Below are 13,890 nucleotides of genomic sequence, written 5' to 3'. Positions count from 1 at the left end.
ACCTATTTACCTTCAGACCATCTCCGTTTCCCAAGAACCTTCTCCCGAGTAACGTAACTTTACACTTTCTGACCACTGACCTCTGCGACCTCCATATTCCTGCCAGTGTCTCCCACAGATATGAGTGATGTATAATACTGAATGGAGAGAGTGGGTCCTTTTTCTCTTTACTTTGGTAACCATACAGTCAAAGTAAGAATTATAAAGCTCAATCATTTCATTGTACATTGTGTACTGTTTGTTATTTCAGCTGTCACGTATTCTGTGATGGGAATGAAGAACCAGCAGAGATGGAAAACACTTTGAAGTCCAGCATTGTTCGAAACTCATAATATTTATTGGTAACTATGCAATACAGTATTATAAATGTAGATAAATCTAACAGGTTAGTAATGATTACATAAAAGTAAGTGTGGAATATATATGTATGAAAAACCAAGCTTCTTTAATTCTAGCAGTAAAAAGATACAGTTTTACAGGAACTTCAGCAATAGCTTGAACCTTGGCCTGTCCAGGAGTCAAGTGGCCTTGGCCCAACATATAACACACATATGTACAAACAACTGTAACATGGCCAAACTCACTTTTAGTGAGGTCCACAGTAAGACTGGCCTTGGAAAATCTGTCAAATAGTTTTTCTACAGCTGCAATCTGCTCTTCCCACGTGTCATTCAAGACCAATAAATCACTGATATAAGCCCCTGTGTTTACTAAACCTCTAATCACAGAATTGATCATTCTTTGAAATGTCCCAAATGCTGATTTCTCTTTAGCCCTCTCTGTTAAGGGAACACCCCAGTATTCTTTTAACAAGTCAAACTTTAAAAGGTATTTAGCCTTCCCCACTCTATCAATACAGTCATTCATTCTCTGTCCTTGTTCTTTCCTGTTTCTAATTTCTTCAACCATTTTCCTTTCTGAAAGTTCTCTCTGTAAAGGTACCATTTCATGGGCTGGGCTGAATTCATAATGACGTGATGCACTGCACCTGTGCTCTATTTCAAAATACCAATTAGTCCTTTCGCTAGTTGTTGCGATCTAGGGTCCAACTGATGGACCTTATCAGTAATATTTTCCAAAACAATGGAATTCTGACATCTGAGTGAGAATAGATTCAGTGGGCAAACATGTTTTTCCACTCCATTATCAGATTCCACGACTCCATTTTGTTCCATAACAATTCTCCCAGCTGCAATTCTAGCAAACAAGTGTTTTACTTTGATTCGACCATTTTGTAAACTTTCCTTTGCAAGGACACAAAGCTTACTAAATTTTCCCAGAATTTTAAAACAAACTTAAACACACTGACACATTTTTCTCAATCAGACCATAGTTCTCTGAGTAGGGTCAAACGTCCTTTTGGCCTGTAACTGAATACAGGTTTCAACAAACTACCCTCCAAAGCCTTCTGAATCGAATCTCCAACAATAAATAAGAGGAGGGGAACCCCTTCATCCCAATTTTTCCCATTTCTCACACAATGTGTTTTAATCATGGTCTTAAGAGTTGAGTGGAGCCGTTCCAAGGCTCCCTTGGACTCTTACATCTGTAGATGACACCATGTGCTTAGCTTCTAATTCTGTAGCTATCCCCTGGAATGCTCTCAAAGTAAACCTACAACCCTTTTTAAATCAAATTGAATTTCTTTGGGCAGACCTACCAGTGGGAAAAACTTACTGAATGCTGTTACCACAGTCTTGGCCAGGGTGTTTTCAAAATACACTACTTCAGGGGACCTAGACACAGCACACATAATTGTTAACACATACTGATGACCAGCTGCAGTCTTTTGCAATGGGCCTACACAATCCACTATGACCCCAGGAAAAAGATTCACTAAAAGCAGATACCGGTTTAAGTAGTGTTACCTGAATAACCTGATTAGATTTCCCCTCCACATGACAGGTATGGCAAATCCTGTAAAAATTCACAACATCCTTCCTTGAACTAGGCCAGTAAAATTCCTTCATAATCCTGTTCACTGTCTTTCTCACTCCATGAGGCCCACCAAAAGGCACACTGTAAGCCATGTTTAAAATTTCAGCCCTGTAAACTTTCAGAACCATCACGTGACTTGCAGGCACAGTGGCTGGTCTCCACCTCCTCATCAACACCCCATCTTTATGGTAATATCCCACTGACTCTCTCTGAACCTCTTCTCCTATGAGAGCTATCTCCTTTAAAGCCACCATTCCAGAATCTCCCTTCTGTTCTCTGTAAATACCTTCCTCAATAAAGACAAGTCTTTCCCATACACCTTACTCTCAAAGTCCTGCCGAAATCTGGAAGGTAGAAAAGTCTGTGATACATCATTATAATTTAAACCTCTGGTTTTCCTACCGTAGGCCTCAACAGCAGCTCTGCTCATCAGCTGAATTGCTGAAACACTCTTATCGTGGAGAGCTGTCAACATGTCTCCATTGTTTACTAAACTCAGCACCATCATCAGGCTTATGGGAACCATGTATACATTATGGAAGAGACCAAACAATCCGTTCATCAAATTTCTCCGACTTATCTCCATAATATTACACTGAATTAGCTTGCAGGTGCTGAAGTGTCCAAACAAAATTCCACAGAGTAGCACATCCTTGCTCGGCAGGCCTTTGTCCCGCAAGCAGGGTCAAAGGTCGCGCAACCAATCCAAACTTTTCCAGCACTTTATCCAAAAGTCCAGGAACAGCACTTTTCCCATTATTTTCAGCAACACTGACCTCACCAGAACCCACTTCTTCACCAGCCTTTAAACCACGGTCTAATACAAGTAACTGAGAATCCTCACATTCCACCAGTACCAAGGTTAACCCCTTATTCACTGAACCAAGATCATCTGACACACAAAACCTGCATTCCTTTTCAACCAAGTCAGGCACCTCAGATTTTAACTGAGCTTTAACATAAGGTTCAGAACCCTGTGAATTCACAGGTACTTCCACAACCTGAACACATTAAATCGGGACAGCTGCCTCTTCTGGGCTGTCATCATTTGTCCCAGTTTCAAATTCAAGGTCACCCCGAACCTCCCAGCTATTCTCTGGCAAATTCTTTTTGGGAGTAAACTCAACCTCGTGGGTTAAAACTTCTTTGTCTGCTTTCTTATCAAACCCCTGCAGGGTAGCGGCATCCTCTGCATCAGGGTATGCCCTTACATCATCAAGAACACAACTTTTCAATTCATCACACAAAACAAGCCCTTCCGAGCTGTAAAAATCATCAGGGTCCAACACTAAACCTCTTTGCTGCAACTTCCCTATCTTTTCCAGCTTGAACCGCTTCTGCTTGTCGTCTGCCACCTGATCTTCACATTGCCATATCTCCATCTCGGCTGTCTCTGTCTTTCTGCCTCTTCTCTCTGTTTTCCTACCCTTCGCTCTGTCTTGCTGCCTCTTGTCTACATCTTGCTGCCTTTCTAGCCTCTCTCAAGCCGTTTTAATTTCAATTCATGCTCCATTCTTAATTTTTCCAACAGAAGCTGAAGCTCATCCTCAATACTAACATCCATTTCTGCTGCATTTCCACACAACCAAATCAAACGGGATTTTCCCCAATCAATTCAAACAAGCCTCCCAACCAATTTTGTTCATAACACTGATGCAGGCCCCAATTTTGTAAGAGGTCCAGGGTTCATATCCCGGACGAGCCCCAATTTTGTATACGTAGCCCGTGACGGGAATAAAGAACCAGCAGAGATGGAAAACACTTTGAAGTCCAGTATTGCTATAAACTAATAATATTTATTAGTAACTACACAATACAATAATATAAATGTAGATAAATCAAACAGGTTAGTAATGATTACATAAAAGTAAGTGTGGAATATATATGTATAAAAAACCAAGCTTCTTTAAGTCTAGGGGTAAAAAGATACAGTCTTACGATGATAAGTAAAGTTCAGTTCAGTTCAGTTCGTGGTATTGAGTTGAGTAGTGATGGAGAGAGAGGGAGACAGAGATTTGAGTCTTCAGGTGAGCTGATGCCGTTGATCTTCTCGTTGTCCTTTGAAATCCTTTAAAAGTCACCGACTGTGACTTTAACAAAGGGGACCGGTTTTCTATGGTGGAGCTATCCCTCAGGCAAGGGTGGACACATGGACAACTCCCCACCAGTCAACCCTTTTCCTCTTTCCACTGCAAGAGCGATGGATCGATCTGCCTGATCGATCCTCCAAAACCCACTTTCCCTGCGGGCACAACAATGCTCATTCAGTGTCCAAACATGTGTCTGAGGTCTATCATCTGACCTATTTTATCTTCCCGTGCTGAGCGTCAACTATCATTCAAATAACTCTTCCATTCTCTCCCTGTGAAAGAAATCCAAGCAGGCAAAAATCCTTGAAGAAAGTGTCAACAACCTGCCAAAAATATGACATCAAGTGTCCATTAAATAATACCGCCTTTGGTTACAATTGCAACTTACGAGCTGCTCGGTGCTTTCTCCAACTCAGCAGAATGCCTAAAGTTAACGAGTTCTTTCTCGTGCCTTAAAGTGACAGTCCCACAGTTAGTCTTTGTCTCTCTCTCTTTCAAAACAAGCTATCGATGTTAAATAACTCTCTCTCTTTTCAAAAGCACAGTTAATAGGGGTAATCGAGCACAGTTCATAGGGGTAATTCAGGACCCCGTCACACAGGGTACTGATTTGTAACAGGGGACACATCATGCGGCATCCATCCAAACGAGATTTCTGAAGTTGGGCCGGGCTGGGGGGCTATCACCCCCTATATTACGCTGCCAGCCGAAGCGCGGGTTAGATAAGGTTAGATGACTGAATGAATCGCTTCCCACATTCACAGCAGGTGAACAACCTCTCCCCAGTGTGAATTCAATGATGCACATTTGGTTGATATGGCTGACAGAATCTCTTCCCAGAGTCTGAGCAGGTGATCAGCCTCTACCCATTGTGAACTTGCTGGTGTCTCTGCAGTTGAGATGACCAAGTGAATCCCTTCCCACAGTCTGAGCAGGTGAATGGCCTCTCCCCAGTGTGAACTCGCTGATGTCTCTGTAGGTGGAATGAGCAAGTGAATCCCTCCCCACACACAGAGCAGGTGAATGGCCTCTCCCCAGTGTGAACACGCTGATGTAACTTCAGATGAGATGACTGTGTGAATCCTTTCCCACACTCTGAGCAGTTGAATGGCCTCTCCCCAGTATGAACACGCTGATGTCTCTGTAGGTGGAATAAGCAAGTGAATCCCTTCCCACAGTCTGAGCAGGTGAACGGCCTCTCCCCAGTGTGAACTCGCTGATGTACCTTCAGTTCAGATGACTGAGTGAATCCCTCCCCACACACAGAGCAGGTGAACGGCCTCTCCCCAGTGTGAACTCTCTGATGTACTTTCAGTTGAGATGATCGAGTGAATCCCTTCCCACAGTCTGAACAGGTGAATGGCCTCTCCCCAGTGTGAACTCGCTGATGTACTTTCAGTTGAGATGACCGAGTGAATCCCTTCCCGCAGTCTGAACAGGTGAATGGCCACTCCCCAGTGTGAACTGACATGTGTACCAGTAGGCTGGATGACTGAGTGAATCCCTTCCCACAGTCTGAACAGGTGAACGGCTTCTCCCCAGTGTGAACTGACATGTGTACCAGTAGGCTGGATGACCGAGTGAATCCCTTCCCGCAGTCTGAACAGGTGAATGGCCTCTCCCCAGTGTGAACTCGCTGATGTACTTTCAGTTGAGATGACTGAGTGAATCCCTTCCCGCAGTCTGAACAGGTGAATGGCCACTCCCCAGTGTGAACTGACATGTGTACCAGTAGGCCGGATGACTGAGTGAATCCCTTCCCACAGTCTGAACAGGTGAACGGCTTCTCCCCAGTGTGAACTGACATGTGTACCAGTAGGCTGGATGACCGAGGGAATCCCTTCCCGCAGTCTGAGCAGGTGAACGGCCTCTCCCCAGTGTGAACTCTCTGATGTACCTTCAGTTGAGATGACTGAGTGAATCCCTTCCCACAGACTGAGCAAGTGAACGGCCTCTCTCCAGTGTGAACTCGCTGATGTACCTTCAGTTTAGATGAGCAAGTGAATCCCTTCCCACAATCTGAACAGGTGAATGGCCTCTCCCCAGTGTGAAGTCGCTGATGTACTTTCAGTTGGGATGATGTAGTGAATCCCTTCCCACAGTCTGAGCAGGTGAACGGCCTCTCTCCAGTGTGAACTCGCTGATGCACCTTCAGTTGAGATGAGCAAGTGAATCCTTTCCCACAGACTGAGCAGGTGAACGGCCTCTCCTCAGTGTGAACTGACTTGTGTATTAGCAGTTCGGATGACACAGTGAATCCCCTTCCACATTCTGAGCAGGTGAACGGCCTCTCCCCAGTGTGAACTGACTTGTGTACCAGCAGTTGGGATGACCGAGTGAATCCCCTTCCACATTCTGAGCAGGTGAACGGCCTCTCCCCAGTGTGAACTCGCTGATGTACTTTGAGTTCAGATGATGTAGTGAATCCCTTCCCACAGACTGAGCAGGTGAATGGCCTCTCCCCAGTGTGAAGTCGTTGATGTAACTTCAGTTTAGATGACCGAGTGAATCCCTTCCCACAGTCTGAGCAGGTGAATGGCCTCTCCCCAGTGTGAACTCTCTGATGCACCTTCAGATGAGATGACTGAGTGAATCCGTTCCCACAGTCTGAGCAGGTGAACGGCCTCTCCCCAGTGTGAACTCGCTGATGTACCTTCAGTTGAGATGATCCAGTGAATCCCTTCCCACAGTCTGAGCAGGTGAACGGCTTCTCCCCAGTGTGAAATCGCTGATGTACCTTCAGTTGAGATGATCCAGTGAATCCCTTCCCACAGTCTGAGCAGGTGAACGGCCTCTCCCCAGTGTGAACTCTCTGATGCACCTTCAGTTGAGATGTGCATGTGAATCCCTTCCCACAGTCTGAGCAGGTGAACGGCCTCTCCCCAGTGTGAACTCTCTGATGCACCTTCAGTTGAGATGAGTATGTGAATCCCTTCCCACAGACTGAGCAGGTGAACGGCCTCTCCCCAGTGTGAACTCGCTGATGTACCTTCAGTTTAGATGAGCAAGTGAATCCCTTCCCACAATCTGAGCAGCTGAATGGCCTCTCCCCAGTGTGAACTCGCTGATGTACCTTCAGTTTAAATGAGCAAGTGAATCCCTTCCCACAATCTGAGCAGGTGAATGGCCTCTCCCCAGTGTGAACTCGCTGATGCACCTTCAGTTGAGATGAGCAAGTGAATCCCTTCCCACAGACTGAGCAGGTGAATGGTCTCTCCCCAGAGTGAACTGACTGGTGTGTCAGCAGATCGGTTGACCAAGTGAATCCCTTCCCACAGTCTGAGCAGATGAATGGCCTCTCCCCAGTGTGAACTCGCTGATGTACCTTCAGTTTAGATGAGCAAGTGAATCCCTTCCCGCAGTCTGAGCAGGTGAACGGTCTCTCCCCAGTGTGAACTCGCTGGTGTGTCAGCAGATGGTATGACTGAGTGAATCCTTTCCCACATTCCGAGCAGATGAATGGCCTCTCTCCAGTGTGAACTCGCTGATGTACCTTCAATTTAGATGAGCGAGTGAATCCCTTCCCGCAGTCCGAGCAGGTGAACGGCTGCTCCCCGGTGTGAACTCGCTGGTGAGACATTAGGTCAGATGATCGAGTGAATTCTTCCCAACAAGTTCAGCAGACAACCAGCCCCTGCCCAGGGTGAACTGACTGGTGTGTCCACAGATGGAAAGACCGACTCAATCCCTTCTCACACACAGAACAGGTGAATGGCCTTGTCCCGGTGTGAACTTGATGACGTACCTTCAGTTGAGATGACCGATTGAATTCATTCCCACTGTATGATCAGATGAATGGATTCCCCCCTGTGTAAAATGACGGGTATGCCAATCGGTCTGATGATCCAGAGAAGCACTCCCCATCGTCTGAGCAGGAGGGATGATTGAGTGGATGCCTTGTTTCACTTCTTCCACTGTATGGTGCAACTGTAACGAAAACCATTTTCCCCCGGGATCAATAAAGTATGACTATGACTATTAAATATCTGGACAGAGACAGCAAAACTGGCGTGTTCTGTTCGAGATTCCAGTAGACAAATTCCTTGTCATTTTTAACCTGTAAAAAGATTTACAAAATCCATCAATCAGTGTTGGAAAACCTTTCAGATGAGGTCACTTGAGTTGTTAAAGTGTATTCTCGCATCACACTATTACAGTGAAGTTCAACCCAAGTTGGAGAGAGAAATCATCTTCTAACTGGGCACAGAGCTGGGATCTGGAATGACCATCAAATTCTCTGATGCTCTTCCTGTCTCTATAAGAATGGGGCATTTCTGCCATCTCCAATCTGTGACCTGACTCAGTTTGACTCTCTCCATTGGTATTATTCCCTGTTCCCACTGAGCTGCATGGGTTCCTGGCCCCACAGTAACTGGAACACTCTCACACAAATAGCCGGCAGTGCATTCCACGCACCCACCACTCTCTGTGTAAAATACTTACCCCTGACATCCCCTCGGTATCTATTTCCAAGCACCTAAAACTATGCCCTCTCGTGTTAGCCATTTCAGCCCTGGGAAAAAACCTCTGGCTAGCCACATGATCAATGCCCCTCATCATCTTATACATCTAAAAAAGTCTCTAAACATAAACAAGGAAAGTACACATTGCTTTGAGGATGTGAAAGAAGTATACAAAATTATGAGGGTATAAACAGGGTAAATGCAAGCAGCTTTTCCCACTGAGGTTGGGTGGGATGACAACCAGAGGTCATGGGTAAGTGGGGAAGGTGAAAATTAAACAGAAACATTTGGAAAGGCTCTTTACTGAAATGGTCGTGAGAGTGTCAGCACAAGTGGTGAATATGAGCTCGTTTTCACCATGTAAAAGAAGTCTGGATGGGAGCCTGGATGGTAGGGGTGTGGAGGGCGATGGTCCCAGTGCAGGTAGTTGCATTAGAGAGCTTAAATGTTTTTTTCAGCATTGACTAGATGGGCCAAATAGCCTGTTTCCATACTGAACTTACCCATGTTTCTATGACAGAGAAGCTGGTCAAACTTGTCTGGAAGGGAAAAGGTAGGAGTGACAACGGAGCAGCGATGGCTGGAGTTTCTGGGAGCAATTCGGGAGCTGAGTGATCGATACATCCCAAAGAAGTGGAAGCATTGGAAAGGCAGGAGAACACAACTGTGGTTGAAATGAGAAGCCAAAGCCAATATAAAATCCAAACAGAGGGCAAACAAAAGGGGAAAAACTATTGGGAAGCTTTTTGAAACCTGCAGAAGATGACTAAAATAAAAAGTCGAATGAGCTCGGGGTGTGGAATTATGATATTGTAGTCATTAATGAGTCTTGGCAGCACCCAACAGTCTGAGGCATTTAGAGGAACAAAATATCCAGGGCCTCAATATCTCTTGAAACCCAAGGTTCCCTGCACCAGTTACCTTTCAACTTTTATTTTGGCAGGCACATACAAACTCTACACCCTCAAAATTTCACTTCTGAAGTCCTCCCACTTACCAAGTACTCCTTTGCCAGAAAACGCCTTTCCCAAACCACACTTGTCAGATCCTTTCTGATACCATCAAAATTGACCTTTCTTCAACTTAGAATCTCAACCTGTGGTCCAGACCTCCCTTTTGCCATATTTACTTTGAATCTCATGGCATTATGATCACTAATTTCTGTCACCAGCCCTGGATCATTTCCTAACAGCTTATTGCACACTTCTACATCAGGAATTCTATGTACTGATTCAGGTCACATTTAACAAACTCTACCCCATCTAGTCCTTTTACAGTATGGGAGTCCCAGTCACTATATGGAAAGTTAAAATCACTCACTGAATCAACCTTTGTTTCTTGGCATGGTCTGTGATCTCTCTACAAATTTGTTCCTCTAAATCCCTCAGACAGTTGGGTGCAACCATGTCCCAATAATGGCTACAGTATCATAATTCCTGTCCTGAGCTCACCTGGCTTTCCTATGATGCTTCTTGCATTGTGATATACACAGCTCAGCACATTCACACCATGCTCAACTATTTGATCGCTGACTATCTGAGGTCTGAACAACATCTGACTGGTGTCAAGAAAACAAACTCTCCCTCATTGTCACAAAAACAAAGGGGCTGATTGTGGATGACAGGAGGAATTGAGACATGCTAACCCCTATTGACATCAATTGATCACGGTGAACAGCTTTAAATTCCTTGGCATAAACATTACCAAGGATCTCACATTGTCTGAAATTGTCTCACATTGGCAGAAATATTTAAAATGTCGCTGTCTACGGGTGAAGTGCCGGAGGTTTGGAGAGTGGCTCATGTTGTTCCATTGTTTAAAAAAGGATTGAAAAGTAATTCGGGAAATTATAGGCCAGTGAGTTTAACGTCAGTAGTAGGTAAGTTATTGGAGGGAGTACTAAGAGACAGAATCTACAAGCATTTGGATAGACAGGGGCTTATTAGGGAGAGTCAACATGGCTTTGTGCGTGGTAGGTCATGTTTGACCAATCTGTTAGAGTTTTTCGAGGAGGTTACCAGGAAAGTGGATGAAGGGAAGGCAGTCAATATTGTCTACATGGACTGCAGTAAGGCCTTTGACAAGGTCCCGCATGGGAGGTTAGTTAGGAAAATTCAGTCGCTAGGTATACATGGAGAGGTGGTAAATTGGATTAGACATTGGCTCGATGGAAGAAGCCACAGAGTGGTGGTAGAGAATTGCTTCTCTGAGTGGAGGCCTGTGACTAGTGGTGTGCCACAGGGATCAGCGCTGGGTCCATTGTTATTTGTCATCTATATCAATGATCTGGATGATAATGTGGTAAATTGGATCAGCAAGTTTGCTGATGATACAAAGATTGGAGGTGTAGTAGACAGTGAGGAAGGTTTTCAGAGCCTGCAGAGGGACTTGGACCATCTGAAAAAATGGGCTGAAAAATGGCAGATGGAGTTTAATACTGAGAAGTGTGAGGTATTGCACATTGGAAGGACAAACCAACGTAGAACATACAGGGTTAATGGTAAGGCACTGAGGAGTGCAGTGGAACAGAGGGATCTGGGAATACAGATACAAAATTCCCTAAAAGTGTCGTCACAGGTAGATAGGGTCGTAAAGAGAGCTTTTGGTACATTGGCCTTTATTAATCAAAGTATTGAGTATAAGAGCTGGAATGTTATGATGAGGTTGTATAAGGCATTGGTGAGGCCGAATCTGGAGTATTGTGTTCAGTTTTGGTCACCAAATTACAGGAAGAATATAAATAAGGTTGAAAGAGTGCAGAGAAGGTTTACAAGGATGTTGCTGGGACTTGAAAAACTCAGTTACAGAGAAAGGTTGAATAGGTTAGGACTTTATTCCCTGGAGCGTAGAAGAATGAGGGGAGATTTGATAGAGGTATATAAAATTATGATGGGTATAGATAGAGTGAATGCAAGCAGGCTTTTTCCACTGAGGCAAGGGGAGAAAAAAACCAGAGGACATGGGTTAAGGGTGAAAGGGGAAAGTTTAATGGGAACATGAGGGAGGGCTTCTTCACACAGAGAGTGGTGGGAGTATGGAATGAGCTGCCAGATGAGGTGGTAAATGCGGGTTCTTTTTTAACATTTAAGAATAAATTGGACAGATACATGGATGGGAGGTGTATGGAGGGATATGATCTGTGTGCAGGTCAGTGGAACTAGGCAGAAAATGGTTCGGCACACCAAGAAGGGCCAAAAGGCCTGTTTCTGTGCTGTAGTTTCTATCTATACCAGCTGTGTTGTGAAAAAAGCACCTCTTTCAGCTCAAACGGTTGAAGAAGTTTGGGATGGGCCCCAAATCCTAAGAACTTTCTGCAGGGACACAATTGAGAGCATCCTGACCGGCTGCATCACTGCCTGGTATGGGAACTGTACTTCCCTTAATCACAGGAACCTGCAGAGAGTGGTGCTGACAGCCCAGCGCATCTGTAGATGTGAACTTCCCACTATTCAGGACATTTACAGAGACAGGTGTGTAAAAAGGGCCCAAAGGATATTGGGGACCCAATTCACCACAACCACAAACTGTTCCTGCTGCTACCATCCAGGAAACTGTACCAGAGCAAAAGGACCAACAGGCTCCGGGACATCATCTTCTACCAGGCCATCAGACTGATTAATTCATGCTGAATTAATCGGGGACACTGGATGTCTTCGCACCTTCTGACCAAAGTCCCCTAATTTGTAACAGTTTCTAAAGTGGATCCACCTGTTGTTGTGTGGGATGGACACAAGATTACTCTGCGATGGTTATTTAACCTCATTCCCCTTCCTGACTCTCACCCAGTTTCCTGTGTCCTGCACCTTGGGTGTAACTCACCTCTCTTCATGTCATATCTATCACCTCCTCCAGCTCCTGGATGATCCAGAATTCTTCCATTTCATGTTCCAACTCCTTAAAGTGCAGGGTTACAAGCTGCAGCTGGATGTACATCTTGTACGTGAGGGCATCGGGGACACTAGATGTCTTCCCACCTTCCCACCTATGTCCCCTCTAATTTGTAATGACCAGTGTGCACATAAAGCTTTTTTTTACTCAGTGACAACATGGGCAGAGTGAACTTTAGAGAGCCATTCCGTCCATATCTGATTTGCTTGCTAAATGATGCTTTAAAAACTCAGATTTCAAGCTATCACTCCACTTCTTCCCACTTTCAAATTCTCCAGCAACTTTTACATCACCACAATACACACAGGTAACACCAGTTTCTGTATTGTACAGAAATATTTCCCCTGAACCCTCCCCCAGGTGACTGATGGTGGTGAACTCAGTGATGGCAATGCCAATGAATATGAAGGGAAGGGCAGTAGTCTGTCTCATTGGAGTCTGGCACACTTGTGATGTGAAAGCTACTTGTTGCCCAGGGCAAAGGTGTTTGATATCATTATGTACCCAGAGAGAGTGGGACAAAACAAATTCTCACAGGTAGAAAAGTCCAGAACAAGAGGAGGGAGAACAAGCAACAGACACAAAATGCTGGAGGAACTCAGCAGGCCAGGCAGCATCTATGGAAAAGAGTACTAATGCTGAGTTCCTCCAGCAATTTGTGTGTGTTGCTTGGATTTCCAGCATCTGCAGATTTTCTCTTGTTTGTGACTGGAGGCAGAACAAAGGTGATTTTCTCAACAGCTGATGTAAAAGATTTTGTTCCCTTTCTCCGAGTTCCCGATCCTTGCATTTAGACAGCTGGAGCTCAGCTCTGTCTGAGAGATCCATCGGTTCCCATTCCCTCATCAGCCGGAAGCTCCCCGGGGCCCGTGTACGGATGGTGGGGCTGAGAGAGAGGGAAGAGAGCAGGACTGTCCCGGGATTGCGGGTCACGGAGTCCGGAGCTCACAGCAACTACCCGAAGTCGGTGTTGAAAACGCCCGCCCGGTGAGACCCCCAACCCGGAGATCCCTTCTTACCTCAACCGATCATCCGGGGCCTTTTGTGCCCCGCGCGCTGGTGAGCTCGAGCTTGGTCGGTTTAACGGCTGGGCTACTAATCACGTGACCAGCCCCTCCCCCACCGCCGTCAACAGAGGAGTCACGCGCTGCGCTATTCCCATTGGTGCGAAGCGATGTCAATCACTGCTTCCAGCCAATAGCGGAGGCGGACCAGCCGAGAGGGCGTTACCCCCGCTGACACCGTCTCCCGAACTTTCTGTCACGGCGGGACAACCGTCAAAGTAAATGTCCGCTTTCTGATTTATTTCCATTTCCCTCCGAGGGAAGTTGGGGCGTTTGTGAAGCGTCTCCTGCGGCCGGAGTCTGATGTGTCGCTGAGAGGTAGGAGGAGACCGCTCGGCCCGTCGGTTTGATGCCGGTTCCCCGGGGAGGGAGAGGGGGATTTTATTGAAAGGATGAAGACGGTGAGAGAGGGGGCGGACAGGATGTTTGTCCCGGTGGGGACAGGAG

At 45.7% G+C, this 13,890-nt stretch overlaps 1 protein-coding gene across 1 annotated transcript; it reads right to left on the bottom strand.

The window, feature by feature from the left end:
- Window positions 1-323: 323 nt before the first annotated feature.
- LOC134341769 (zinc finger protein 850-like) lies at window positions 324-13,750 on the bottom strand. Its single transcript, XM_063039686.1, has 2 exons — window positions 13,399-13,750; window positions 324-8,085 (listed from the first exon to the last, which is right to left on the bottom strand). The coding sequence occupies exon 2, from the start codon at window positions 7,606-7,608 to the stop codon at window positions 4,891-4,893; it is 2,718 nt and encodes a 905-aa protein (XP_062895756.1). The 5' UTR covers window positions 7,609-8,085; window positions 13,399-13,750; the 3' UTR covers window positions 324-4,890.
- Between the last annotated feature and the right edge of the window lie 140 nt (window positions 13,751-13,890).

Source organism: Mobula hypostoma, unplaced genomic scaffold, assembly GCF_963921235.1.
Source record: "Mobula hypostoma unplaced genomic scaffold, sMobHyp1.1 scaffold_139, whole genome shotgun sequence".
NCBI classification, from domain to species: domain Eukaryota; kingdom Metazoa; phylum Chordata; class Chondrichthyes; order Myliobatiformes; family Myliobatidae; genus Mobula; species Mobula hypostoma.
The sequence above is the reverse complement of the archived record's forward strand: the minus strand, read 5'-3'. Positions and strand labels throughout refer to the sequence as shown.